This window comes from Callorhinus ursinus, unplaced genomic scaffold (genome assembly GCF_003265705.2).
Source record: "Callorhinus ursinus isolate GAN/ISIS: 27379988/994484 unplaced genomic scaffold, GSC_fseal_2.0 scaffold6, whole genome shotgun sequence".
Taxonomy (NCBI): domain Eukaryota; kingdom Metazoa; phylum Chordata; class Mammalia; order Carnivora; family Otariidae; genus Callorhinus; species Callorhinus ursinus.
The window spans coordinates 10,900,594-10,915,307 of record NW_027397068.1 but is presented as its reverse complement, the minus strand read 5'-3'; the positions used below and the strand labels follow the sequence as shown (position 1 = coordinate 10,915,307).

General features: G+C 39.4%; 1 protein-coding gene across 3 annotated transcripts in view; it reads left to right on the top strand.

The window, feature by feature from the left end:
- The window catches only part of RRAGD (Ras related GTP binding D), a 39,029-nt gene extending 25,012 nt beyond the window's left edge, over positions 1–14,017 (top strand). The window contains exons 6-8 of one of the 3 annotated variants that reach the window (XM_073893608.1): positions 4,435–4,583; positions 7,395–7,507; positions 11,119–14,017. In XM_073893608.1, the coding sequence (XP_073749709.1) occupies positions 4,435–4,583; positions 7,395–7,507; positions 11,119–11,178 (322 nt within the window). In that variant the 3' untranslated portion in view covers positions 11,179–14,017. The remainder of the gene's footprint in view (positions 1–4,434; positions 4,584–7,394; positions 7,508–11,118) is intronic. The other 2 variants (XM_073893609.1, XM_025862569.2) reach the window with 2 other exon arrangements.
- The last annotated feature ends 697 nt before the right edge of the window (positions 14,018–14,714 follow it).

Here is a 14,714-nt window from a genome sequence, read left to right as displayed (position 1 = left end):
TTTACTTATTTGATTTTAATACTTTTGTTTTAAATAACTGAGATCTGTAAATAAATATACCACTTAGCATGCAATAACAACCAAAAATAATTGATTAAATGCCTGACATTTTGCTAATAAGCGTATTGCATACATTATATCATTTAATTCCCTGCTATTCCATGAGGTGGGAATTATTATCCCCATTTCACAGATGGGGAAACTGAGGTTCAGAGTGGTTAGATTTCTAACCCCTGCTCACACTGTCAATAAAGGATAGAACTGGAATTTGAACTCAAATCTGATTCCTGGTTTTTCTACTGAAAAATCTGTCATCATATCATAACGTCATACACACTTGGGAGAGACTAATAGGATCCTCGAACTCTAAATACATATCGCATATTAACAACAGTTCTATTACTTTCTTCATTATAGGAAATAACTGCCGGATTTGTCTTCTTTTATGAGCAGCAGAGAATTACAAAACTAAGCAAACATTACCTGTTTATTATCATAGTCTTAGAGTCTTGGGAAACAGAACCTCCTATACACTTACAATATTATAAAATAAACAAGGAGTGGAGAAAATTGATTGTCGTACTGAACATAGAAACAATTCCACATAATTTTAAATTTCCTGAATGGGTGTCATATAGAGTAAATGGATATGAACTAGTTTGTCTTACTAAGATCAAGTTGTTGCTGTCGATTTATATTGGATCTTACATGTTTATCCAATCATTGATGGGTAAGGCTCTTGTTCATCTTCCCCTTTACTCACCAGCTGTAACCTGCCTCACACAGCCTCCTCTGTCAACTTCGGTGAGGTTCCCAGTCTCTCCATTTCTCTCTTCCTCTGTCTGAAAATCCTTTGCCCCCTCAGTTGAGATTCTTTCTGCTATACACACAAGCACGCAGGGTCCCTTCCATTATGAAATAGGGAAAGTGATACTATAAGTCTGTAGTGAGGATGACATATCGTTAGGCTTCACCTGGTAGGCCCTGGATAAATGTAGCTGCCATTATTATTATTATTATTATTATTATTTATTGTTATTATTAAACGTTGCCATCTGGTTTTAGGAACAAACCTTATTCCCCAAGATTACTGCCTTCTTAGTATTATTAAACACTGCCATCTGGCTTCAGAAATAGACCTTGTTTTCCAAGATTACTGCTCTATAGCATTCTATTGTTTTTAAACTCTAAGTGGATTGACCTTGAAATAGTCATGGAAACTGAATGTATCCTGATTACAGTCTAGATTGCTGTGGTAATCAAATACAATAAACACAATTAATCTGGCACCTATTTAATGATATGCGTAATCATTATTGTGCCATATGGTAATTAGATGTAAGTGGTAAACTGTTCATGTAAATGATGTTAATCAGAGTTCCTCTTACCCAGCTAAAACAAACATGAGGAGGGCGGTAGCAGGAGGAGTCAGATTGTTTTTCTGTGCGGGAATGCAGTGCTCCTGAGAACCCATCAGGTGCAGTAAGAACCAGTCTGGGTCGCCAACTGGGCTTGGGCCCTGGAGTTTCCTCAGTGTTTGCTGGAGCCACAAGGAGCCAGCCCAGCTAGCTAACTGGCAGCGGCGGAGGAAACAGGCTTGTTGCCAGGTCCCAGCTGCTCCGTGGAGACCAGCAGGGCCCGAGGCAGGTGACCCGGCGCCTCGGTCAGTCTGCCCCGGAATCTGCTGAACGTCTGCTCTCCAAGCGCACACACGCGCGCACACACACACACACTTTAAATATATTGCAGCTGCCTGTGATCTTACCGCTTTGTGAACGCAGACTTGAGGAGTAGCACATAGTTGTTGCAGTTGTAATCCGTCACCAGTGTTTACTTGTAATTTTTTTGGTCTTTATGGTTTTTCCAATTTGTTTAATGTGTACTTTTTTCTGAAGATGAATGCAATCCATGCTCATTGCAGAAAATGTGTAAAAGCATAAAGAATAAAATTAAAATAGCCCATAATGTCTTCACCTAGAGGCAGTCACTATTACCATTTTATTGTGTTTTATTCTTTTTTTTAAAGATTTCATTTATTTATTTGAGAGAGAGCATGAGTGGGAGGGGGGAGGGACACAGGGAGAAGCAGACTCCCCACTGAGCAAGGAGCTGGACTTGGGGCTTGATCCCAGGACACTGGGATCGTGACCTGAGCTGAAGGCAGATGCTTAACTGACTGAGCCACCCAGGCGCCCCTAATGTGTTTTATTCTTATTTCTCTGTGTAATTTTTAGGATAATGTGATCACTTTGTATATATAATTTTATATATATCCTGCTTTATGCATTTAACATTATCATCTAAGAATTTTCGTGTTATTAAGTACTGTTAGTAAATTTTCTTCATTGGGTAAAAAACTCAAATGTTTCAGTTTATTGTTCTCAGAACATTACTTATTAGCAAAAGAAATTCAATCTAGAAAAACAGCAGCTAAAAATAGTACAAAGGAAGTTAAGAATTCTGATAAAGCATCTTTAGCATCTGAGATCCAACACTTCTTAAAGATTTTTCTTTAATGTTTTGGTAGGTCACAGTGAGTTGAATCCTTTTTTTAAAAAATTTTCTTCCCTGGGTGCCTGGGTGGCTCAGTCGTTAAGGGCCTGCCTTTGGCTCAGGTCATGATCCCAGGGTCCTGGGTTGGAGTCCCACATCCGCATCAGGCGTCCTGCTCAGCGGGAAGCCTGCTCCTCCCTCTTCTACTCCCCCTGCTCGAGTTCCCTCTCTCATTGTCTCTCTCTGTCATAGAAATAAAATCTTTAAAAACAAACAAAAAAACCGCTTTCTTCCCCAATTTACTTTTAAGTAGCCATGTATGTGCCAGTTTAAAATATTCCCAAAATGAAGACTTACATTTCCTTTGAAATACTCTACAATTCAGGCTTTTCATTTAATCTGGTTTGTCACCCTACCTCCTTATGATATCTATGAGGCTAAAAGCATTAACTGAAATTAGATTAGTTTGAGGTCCTGGCTCTACCCCCATCATCAGCTTTGACCAAATTATCCTATTTCCCCTAGCCTCAGTTCCTCAATACCCAGCTTAGAGGATTCTTAGGCCAGACCATAGATAATTCATGATAAAAACTAAGAATGGTGCCTGTCACATTGTAAATGTTGGCTCTTATTCTGCAAAGGGATCAGGCTTAGCACCAGTCGTGTTACTATGTTGTATTAATAAGGTCTAGCACAATTCCAATTAAGTCAAATTTCTGGTCAATTATTCATTAATTTGGGAAGTAAAAATACACACACACACATACAGTTTCAGATAAGGGGAAAAGGTGAAGAAAAGTGCTCCTTTGCCTATGAGGAGAGGACACATACCTCTGATTACATCAGTGTCTTCGGAGGGTCCAGTTTTGATCATTAAAGGGCATCATTCATTATCATCATCATCATGGTTAACATTCACTGTGCATTTTACATGGTCTGAGCACTATGCTCAGTGCTAAATATCTATTATTTCATTGCATTGGGAAACTTTGAGGTAATTACTATTAGTATACAGATAAGGCAATTGAGGCTCAAAGAAGTTACCTTGCTCCAGTTCACAAAATAAGTGAGCTGGGGTTCAAATCCAAGTCATCTGTGTCTGCAGGCCACACCTTTTCTTAAATAGACCAGTGTATTTATTTAGTGTTTAATTTTGAAAAAATTTCAAACCTACAGAAAATGTGCAAGGATAGTCCAGTGAACTCCTATATGATACCCTTCACTGGGATCCACCCATTTTTACCAGTTTGCCATATTTGCTCTCTCTTTTTCTAATACATTTTGTGGTTTGTTTTTGCCAAACCACTGGAGAGTGAATTGAAGACATCATGATTCTTTGATCCTAGCTACTTGAGTATCTATCTCTTTAAAAAAAAATCCTCTTACAGGACCACTGTTTACTAAATTAAGCATATTTAGCATGGCTACAGTCATGCACTATCTAATATATTGTCCATATTCAAATCTTACCAATGGTCCCAATTCTATCTTTTATCCCTGATCCAGGATCTAGGCCAGTGTTTGGCTGTCATGTCTCCTTAGGCTTCTGTAATTTGGAAGAGTCATTCGGCTCTCCTCGGTCTTCCTCAGACCATGCTTTTGGCAGCCTGGTTATTCCGACAGGAAAAAACAAGAAGCCCTTATGGGTTATGGAGGGAAGAATGGCTAACCTCCATCCCTCACCTGTGTTCCTCAGGTGCCTGGAGAGATGCCTCCCTGCCCCAACAGCCACTCATTGTGTCCGTAGGAAGGGACTGTCATACACCATGTATATTCTTGTGGTTTTGTGTTTCGAAGACTTTCGTTGAAAGGCCCTGTAATTGTAAACAACTTCTCATTATGATCACCACTCTGTGTATTAGAGCTGGTCTCTGTCGCTGGGTTACAATTTGTAGTTTCTTCTCAATGGTCACACATGTTCTGGTTTCTGTCCCCATGTAGTCTCAAAGAAGATGGAGCAGGAACCCCGTATGACAAGGAATCCACAGCCATTATAAAGCTGAACAATACCACAGTTCTTTATCTAAAAGAGGTGACAAAGTTCCTGGCTCTTGTCTGCTTTGTCAGAGAGGAAAGCTTTGAAAGAAAAGGTAATTGTGTGTGTGTGTGATTTTAAATGAAATGTTTCATTTCAGACTGATAACTGCTTCTACTGCTTGTTGAATGTGGGTGATCAGCAGCATGCCTCCTGAAGCTTCCAGGCCTGAGTCACAGGTCACCTTGGCTCCTCCCCATGGCTGCCAGGCTCTCGGGATCCGGGAACCAGCCTGCTCTCTGGTGATGCAGTGCTATGAGGTAGAAGGGGCACCAGACAGTCCTCCCAGGGGTTCTGGCCTTTCCTGGAGTGAAGCGGGTTGAAGCCTTGTTAACAGGCTCTAACATCTCTTGCCAGGGACGGCCCAGCAGCCTGCGGTGAGGGCCAAGGCCTCCCTCCTGGCCCACTCCTCCGGAAGGTCTTAGGGACCGTGGGACCACTTGAGATCCCTGTGTAAAGGAGGAGACTTGTACAACATTAAAGCGAGACGTATTTAACTTCTGTTCAGCCTTTATACATTCTTCAGTCCTCAAAACGCAGGGATGGCATCCTGATTCTGAAAAGGGAAGACATGAATATACGTAATAAGGTCACTGATAAGTGAAACAAAGACAAAAGATATATAAATAAATGATAAATGTGACATAATGTAAATGTATAATACATAAATATATATAAATATAAAATAAATAAGTAAATATAAATAAAACAGAAGCAACTAACCTCAAAGAGATACTCATTTTCCCCCTACTGTTTAAACTGGGAATTTAAACTACTATTTAAAACAGCTTACTGACATGCTAGGGATTTTTGCTAGCAACTAGGGCATGATTTACCAATTTGGGGGGTAAAAAAATTCCCAACAGAGTGCCAATAGTAACATTTACTAAAATAGCCTTTTTTCCTCCCTTATAAGCACACATGTTCGTTATAAAAATACCTTGAAAATCTGGGGAAGTATAAATAACAAAATAAAACCACTCAATTTTGCCATCTAAGCTAAATTCTGTGTTACATTTCTGAGATTTTCTTTCTCCCTTCTTTCCTCCCCGCATCTTGCCTCCTTCCCCTGTCATCCCTGCCAACAAGAGGGGGCCACACTGTCTATCTGGTTTTACATCTGTTATTTTCACTCATTTATATCATGAAAATTTTCCTAAGTCATTGAGCATGAAAACATGATTTACATTTTTATTGTTTCTTGTTATTACAAAAGCAACAGATTCACTTAGAAAATTTAGAAGTAACATGGGGCGCCTGGGTGGCTCAGTCATTAAGCGTCTGCCTTTGGCTCGGGTCAAGATCCCAGGGTCCTGGGATCGAGTCCCACATCGGGCTCCCTGCTCGGCGGGAAGCCTGCTTCTCCCTCTCCCACTCCCCCTGCTTGTGTTCCCTCTCTCGCTGTGTCTCTCTCTGTCAAGTAAATAAAATCTTTAAAAAAAAAAAAAAATTTAGGAGTAACAAATAAGCAAAAAATAATTATCGACAACTTCTCACTCAGAAATCACTCTCGACATTTTCTTTATAACTTTTCAGACTTTTTCATCTGTAGCTATGTCTCTAACTATATGTGATGGTGTGATAAGTATTACTTCATAACCATCGCTGATTACAGTGAGGTAATTACAGACATCTTTCTAATTCACTAAGCCTTTTTTTTACCACATCATTTTAATGATTATGTTAGTTTCTTTTATTGTTAAAAATTTATATTGTTTCTAGATTTTAATGTTGTAAATAATCTGTAATGACCTTCTTTGCACTGTATATTTGTATACATTTTGGTTATTTCCTCAGGAGAAACTTCAACAAATGGAATTACTTAGATCCAAGGGCAGGGTAGGCATGTTTTGGTGGCTTCTAATACATATTACCAAAATGTCCTTCCAAAAGATGTTATGGGTTTATGCTACTAAGAGAATATAAGTGTGTCCATTTTGCTGTATTCCTATCAATATTCGGTATTAGCACTAAAAAATTATTTATTAAAAACTAGTATCATTTGAATTTACATGTTCTTGCTTCTTGGTGAAGTTGTATATTTTTCCTATATTTACTGACTGTTATCAACCAAATTCCCTTTTGTGTTCTTGGCCTTCAAAACTTGTAATTAAGTGGTGTTAATCTTTTACTCCTTAGTTTCATCTTGCTGAAAGTAAGAACAGGTTATATAATAGGCTCATGGAATTTTGACAAGACCATACCTTGTTTCATTCTCTCAATTATAGATGATTTTACCCAGACCTGGAACTATAAGCGAGTTTCTCTCAAAGTCCTACCCCCAGTGTATGGCAGACAGAGCTAAGACTCCTGGGCTTGTCCCTACATAGAATCAGTTGTGTGTATTGTGTTTTAAACCATTATACATATATTTCCTTGGTTAAAGATATTTTCAGAATTTATATTTGGTGATTAATATTTCACGTTGATTTTGGAAGCTAAGTAAAATAAAATGCAAATAGTACAACTAGTGGCAGGTCCTAAAATTTAGGGAACATTAGCATCAACCTGGAGAGCTTGTTTATTTTGAACTGATTTTAGACTGAACAGAAACGTTGCAAAAAGAGTACATAGTTTACACATATTCCTCGTCCACTTTCCCAAATGTTAACATACTATAGTAATGCAAAATTGGGAATCACCATTGGTATAATACTAATTAATAGCATTAATAAATTAATTAGTATACATTAAGAAACCATAAACCTTATTTAGATTTCACCATTTTTCCAAAAACACCCTTTTTGTGTTTCAGGATCCCCAGTTGACTTGGTCACTCTTCCTCCTAGTGTCCTCCAATCTGTGATAGTTCTTTCTCTTCCATGACCTTGACACTTCTGACGAGTACTGATCAATTGTTTTGTAGAATGTCCCTCAAATAGGGTTTGTCTGCTGTTTCCACACAGTTGGAACAAGATTATGCACTTTGACGAGAATGTGTCCTTCTTAGTGCATCACATCAAATGGTTCATGCTGTTGGTAAGTGTTATTACTACTGGTGATGCTGAGCTTGATTTAGTTAAGGTGATGTCTGTCAGGTTTTTCCACTGGAAAGTTCCTGTCTTTCCCTTTGTAGTTAATAAATACTTTCAAACTATGTAAATCCTCTTCCTCCTCACACCTTTGCCCACTAATTTTAACATCCATCTATGGTTGTGCAAGTAAATTTAAGCAGGAGTTTATTATGTGGATCTTTGTAAGTTACTGCTAAGCCATCTAGGTGGGGTCATTTCTGAGGATAGGCAGATTTGGTAGACTTTATTAAACTAGCTAGAAACCCAGGTAGTAGTTTTAATGTTATAACTAGGAAATGGTAGACAGGTTTAACCCCATCATGTTAAGCTCATGTGCTCTTTGGAGTGATTAGCTCCGTTTGCCTGGGATGGAAGGGATTCAAAGGCAGGAGACCTTCAGAGCTGTACTGGGAATGCTCCAGGCAAATGAGATGAGTGGGTCACCCTGGGGGTCAGGTAGTTGTCTTTAAAAAGAACTTAATGCTTATAAATGCATCGAGTAGCTTGGTTTTGTTGCTTTACTTTTTCTTCTTTAAAGACTTTTATTTTTAAGTAATCTCTGTACCCAGCATGGGGCTCAAACTTCCAACCCCAAGATCAAGGGTCACATGCTCTACCGACTGAGCTAGCCAGGCGCCCCTGTTTTTCTTGTTTTAATCTCAAGTGTTGTAGAGTCACGTGGCGCTGATACCAACACTGGTTGATTAGCTTTTCCTCATGCTGGGTTTCCATCTGAGTTTTCGTGAATGCTCTCTGTGACTACTTTGGCAGAAAGGAGAGGATCAAAAGCAGATGTGGAGTTTTCAGCCTTGGCTGCATGTTATAGGCACCTGGGGAAGGGAGGCAGTTAAAAAATACGGACCTCTGGGCCCTCCTCTAAACAATTAGAATAGAATTCCTGGGAGAGGGGCCTAGGGTTTGTTAAAATTTTTAAAATTCTCTGGATGTTTTTAAGGTGCGTCTAGGGTTGAGAACCACTGAAGCAGAGGAGGATGTGGAACCATCATGTAACCGTTTATGGTGGTGAAGATGTGTTTGTTCTGTTCGTGTCTCTGTTCTTGTAGTTTCAACTGCCTTCAGTGAAAAGGTTGAAAGAAATAGCAGATACTTGGTATGAATGCTTACTTCCTTTAAAAACCTCAGTTGTGAATTTTTACTATTAAAACTCCAAATGCAATAAGATACTGTTACATTTTATTTATTTTTTTAAAGATTGTATTTATTTATTTGACAGAGAGAGAGAGAGAGCACAAGCAGGGGGAAGCAACAGACAGAGGGAGGAGGGGGAAGCAGCAGACAGAGGAAGGAGGGGGAAGCAGGCTCCCCGCCGAGCAGGGAGCCCGATGGATGCGGGACTCGATCCCAGGACCCCGGGCCAAAAGCAGATGCTTGACCGACTGAGCCACCCAGGTGCTCCGATACTGTTACATTTTAAATTGCGAAGATTAAAAAGTTAAGATTTGTCGGGAACTATCAACAGAATATTTCTGCAAGTTGAATTCTCACTGAGCCAAAGTTTTTCTAGCTAAGCTTTCTTCCCAAGGCAGTTGGTTGCCTATATAGGCAAAGGATTTTTAGGTTGTTCTCACATGTCCTATCCCCATTCCCACTAAATAAAATCATTTCTTTGCTCCTTGTTTATTTTCTTTTAATTACATGCTTTATTTGGAAGCTGGTCCCAAGAAATAAAAATGAGGAAGTAGGGAAATGAGACAAGGCAGATAGGAAAGCTACCCACAGTGGTGTCAATGAGCAGCTTTATGTTCACTCCCAATAAGAGAGCCTCTGAGAAGCTGTGTGGAACAAACTCAGAATCACCCCAGTTGAATATGGGAGACTGCAACATTTATCCACCTTCCTCCATGCCCCTTTGTTTGAGGGGTGCCCTCAGAACGTTCATTCCCATACCCCTGGTACCTATGTGCAGTCAAGGAAGTTCTTTGGTACCAAAGAAAACCTCAGGCAGAAAAGAGATGCTTTTTTTTTTTTTTTAAGATTTTATTTTTGAGTAATCTCTACACCCACCGTGGGGCTCGAACTCACAACACTGAGATCAGGAGTCACGTGCTCTACCGACTGTGCCAGCCAGGCGCCCCTGGGCTTATTTATTTTTTATTACTTTCCCCCTCATTCCAGTAGTCTTGTCTTGAGGAGATCCCTAGAGGTTTTATTGCACTGTGGTCACTGTCGCTTCAGAAGCAGCAGAGGGCGCCACTCAGAAGGTTTCCTGCTTCTGGATGCTGAGCTGGTGTTTCCTCCAGGGCCCTTGCAGTCATATGACTGCTTTGAAGAATTTCACTCCTTGGCTGGGATCCCAATTCTTTTTTATTTTGATTGGGGCTTTGGAAGTATCACCTCAGTGGATGGAAATAATTGTTGGGCTAGTTATTTTAATAAATGTAAAGATAGTAAATCGAACCAACTGCCTTATCCTAAGTGGTATAAACATGATGTTGCTCTCAACGCTTTTACAAATTAGTGTGCTGAAAAATGCACTCAAGATTTGGGATTAATCCTTTATTTCATTCTTGTACCAGTGATTTCAGAAAACACAAAAAGGTTTTCCCCTACTTTTCTGCTTTTAAAATTTACTTAGAGTTGAAAAACCAAGAATGTCATTGGTTGTTGAACTTCTGAGCTTGCAGTTGACCTGAGGTGACTGCTACCACTCTAAAATCAGGGACAGGGAACTTGTTTCCCCAGGGCTTCTGACAGTGGCTTAAATATAATAGGTATTCAGTGAATATTGATCGACTGAATGATGGATACTGAAGCTTTGAGATCGCAGCCACACTTCAAGTCAGGGTCTGCCTCCACTCACAGTCAATTTAATAATCCCCTTTGGGGAAAAATTATAAATATTTCATGGAGGATATATCTGAATTATAAGAACTCTTGAATTCTGATAGGTCAAAAAAATTGTACACTTCAGTTGGTCCTTCAATGTTGTAGGTCATAGACACCTTTGAAAATGTGGTCTGTACTCTGGAATCTTTCCATAGGAAAACATGTACATTCACAGAACCTCGCCTGCGATGCCTCAAGCCTGGCTGCAGAGCTGCTAGGGAAATCTGTGGACCTTCTGTTAAGGCTGCTTTTCTGTCCCCCCCCAGTTGCTTGTCCTGGCCACAGCAGACACGACAAGAGGAGATCTTTCTTTCTTTATTTCTTTCTTTCTTTTTCTTTCTTTCTTTCTTTCTTTCTTTCTTTCTTTCTTTCTTTCTTTCTTTCTTTCTTTCTTTCTTTCTTTCTTTCTTTCTTTCTCTTTCTTTCTTTTCTTTCTTTCTTTCTTTCTTTCTTTCTTTCTTTCTTTCTTTCTTTCTTTCTTTCTTTCTTCTTTCAAGATTTTATTTATTTATTTGACAGAGAGAGAGAGAGCACACAAGCAGGGGGAGCCGCCGAGGGAGAGAGAAGCAGGCTGTCCGCTGAGCAGGGAGCCCGATGCAGGGCTCCATCCCAGGACCCCGGGATCATGACCTGAGCCGAAGGCAGACGCTTAACCAACTGAGCCCCCCAGGCGCCCCAAGAGGAGATTATTTCTGTGCGACATGTCTAAATATTTTGTTTTTTTCCCAGGGCTTATTGACTATAATTTTCATTGCTTCCGGAAAGCCATCCATGAGGTTTTTGAGGTGAGGATGAAAATGGTGAAATCACGAAAGGTTCAGAATCGGCTGCAGAAGAAAAAAGGAGCCACCCCCAATGGGACCCCTAACGTGCTGCTGTAGTGAGGCTTCAGGAGTGTCTTTGCGCATCAGACCTTTCAGCGAGGCCGCTGCGCTGTGTTGCACTGAAGGAAGAGGAAAAAGGAGATTGGGACACATGACGTATTTGTTGTACAAAAAAAAAAAAAATCCCTGCAACCCTCTTGATCTTCTCTTTTTTAAATAAAGTGAGCACTTTGAAGCCAAAACTTGTATTTTAACAATGAAGTAAAATCTACTGTAATTTCGTTACACAGATGTAAACTTTTATGGTCTGTAGTCAGAAACTCCTAGGTGAGGACTTCCAGGAACTGTATATATTTTGCTCTTTTTCATGTTTTTTTTCTTTGAACTTTGATAAAACGACTTTTCTAAGCTTTTTTCTGTACTTGGTGTCAAGGACATGCATACTGTAATGTAGTTCAGATCTCTATGGCAATCAGAAATCAAAAAGCAATGCACTGGCAAAAACTTTTTTTTTTATAAATTTGGGAATCTTCGCTACTAATTGTTGAGAAAAATCATTTTTCAGTGGAGCTGGAACAGATTGGGGCAGCAAGCTCCAGGAGCAATAAGAACTGTCTCCTGTTTATAACTGGTATAAATGGGAGTTTTATAGAATAACATTAGCACCAAACTTACCTAAAAATTTCTATAGCTGTGGCAGGACTTCCCTACTCAACAGTTTTTACAAAGCTCTTTACCTCAACACACATCTCTAGAATCATTTTATACAGAGAGGTTATTCCTTTTTGCTGCATTTCTGTTCTTTAGAACCTTCGGGACCAGATTTCCAAAGTGGTGCCAATCACTGGAGAGAAAGAGGAATGTTGCATTTCAGGGTTTCTGGAGGCTGTTCTGTACCTGCCACTCAGGCTGAAGTTACATCAGAGGTCACATGGTTTCCCAAATGTAGGTGATTGGTTACCTACAGATTTAAAAATAGATATACAATTTGTATGTTTGGCCCCTGGGGAGTGGGCTTGTTGTTGTGCAACATTTAAAATGCTTATTTAGGATCATGAGCACAGGGAATGTCTCATGAGGATCTCTACCGCAGAGCATAATCCTGGTGAGCACATTTGTCAGCCCTGAGCCTCCTGCTCATCCACGACAGTGTGCCTTGTGGACTCTGCCCGTTCCCACCTTAGAGTTGAACTAGAGCTCAGGGGCCAGCAGCAAACCCCTAACTATCGACGGAAAGAGGACGGCCAGAGGGGGCATTACAGTCAGCTCTGTGTTTGTTTCCAAGAAATTCTTCCACTTAGGTTTACTTCAGACTTTCAGGACGTTAAGGGACCCCCCAAATCTCCCTTCACCCCAAACCATTCCTGGTAGATAATTCTATGTCCATTAGGTAATTCTGTGTCCGTCCCAAGGGTCAGTGCCCGAAAGCCTACTTGTGGGTATTAGAAAATAATTTTATGGATTTATGTATTTTTAAGCAAAGACTCATAAGGAAATCAAAGCTGGTCCTAGCAAAATGTACCAAGTTCGTAAAGCGACTTGCCCTTGAAACTCTCCCGCTTCTATCTGTGGCTTCCTTCCATCCTCTCTCCTTCCCTCCCCAAGTCCTATTCCTTTGAGGTTGCTAACTGCAATGCAAGATGGTAGCTGATTGAGGTGTAAGGTTTGAGTCTTCCCAAGGGTCTGTGCATTTTGGAAGGAAATTTCTAAAAATCATTAAGGCGACCAACTCCCTTCCTCATGATTCCTGCTCAGAAACCTGGGTGGGTAGGAACCCAGGGTTCCAAAGGAGACTTTTCCTTAATTTCTAGCCCTGTATCCTGTTGGATCTTTGGATCTTTGCCAACAGGTTTTACAGGTGGGTTATTCTTATAAATTTAATGTTCTAATATTTTTTACACAATGTTTCTTTTTGATTAGTAAATAAAGAATCACTTTTCTAATGTGACTTTATCCTCAAGGTAGAGACGCTTACCTATCTGGTTAATCACACATTACTAAGGTATATTATATATTATTGTAACCAGGAGGAGTTTCCATTTTTAAGCTGGGTATATGATGGGTTTTTGTTAAAATGTGCCTTAAAAGTCTATTACTTCAGGAGCAAATGATTTTTTGGGGGAAAAGCAAAAATAATCCTATGGCATAGGACTGGAGTTCATGGTAGTAAGTGCACTCTTTGATTGATCACACACTAATACATTAGGATTATTGCCTCAAACCTGTAGCATGGCAATGACCTCTTAGTTAAAGACAGATGTAGGAGTTATGTCTAAGTGTTTAATTTTTTAAGTCTGAGCTATTGGAATTACAGAATCTCTTCTATTCCTTTTGCATTTTATTTTCGATATGGAACTTAGCTTACTGCGATGTGTATGGCCATGTTTAGGTCTCAAATCTCATGCTATAAATACAAAGCCCAAATACATGGCTACAGTGACTTCTCTGGAACATGTTTGCTCATTTTCAAAGGTTGAGAACTTGACCTACAGGTTTCTGGGGCAATTAGAACTTCTATGTGGAGGTGAGACTGTGAATTACCATCTTTGGTTATTTTTAGTGATATAAATGAGTGTGTATGACCAGGGTAGAGTGTTTTTGAAGGAATATAAATTAAAAAAAAAAACTGGTTGGCGCTCACGGACACTGTTCTTTTGTGCATAATATACTTTGGACCCTTAAATATAAAATGACTAGAAACACAGCAATATTGTTATATACGGGTTATATGCTAACTCTGTTTGAGACATACTCCAGAAAAATGGCTGAAATGTCTTGATTATTAAAGTATGGTATGCATTTAACTTCTATAGACTGGTTGTAATTTATAATCAAGCATAGTATTATGTTTTACTTTAAGCAGTACATAATTTGTAATTATTGCTAAACCATTTCTTTCAAGAATGTTAACTGCCAATTTAAAAGCATGTGTCATGCTCATGATTTGGTAAGGCTCTCGTTTTATTTCAAGCATATTCATAACTAAGCATTCTGGGAACAGAAAATTCTCTTTGGTGAAGCATAAGTATGGTCCGTGCTGTTTGTGAGGTTGTTGACCATACGTGAACATCATTGCTTCACTTGGTCCTGTTAAGTCCCTTTAGTAAAATGTTTGTCCTGATTAACCAGCTTTCATTTTATGGAAATGAGGATAAATCCCTCTATTTGCACTTTTATTTTTATTATATTTTTAAACCCCCTTATCTCTCCACATTTGTTATGGGAACATGGCTGTTTGGAATATAGAACTGTTTTTGTTTTCGTTTTTTTCCAGTAAACTTCAGATACTAATTCTTGCTGCTCTGGTCCTAATCCCTAGCCATCTGGAAATTCTTTTCCAAATGGTCCACCTTATCGATTCTGACTTGCTTCGTAGGATTCCACTCTGTAATGACTTTTACAGATCCCTAAGAGTCCCCAGAGAAGATTAGCTTTAGATGTTATATTTTATATACAAAATTCTTTTTTTTTAAGAATTTATTTATTTATTTGACAGAGAGA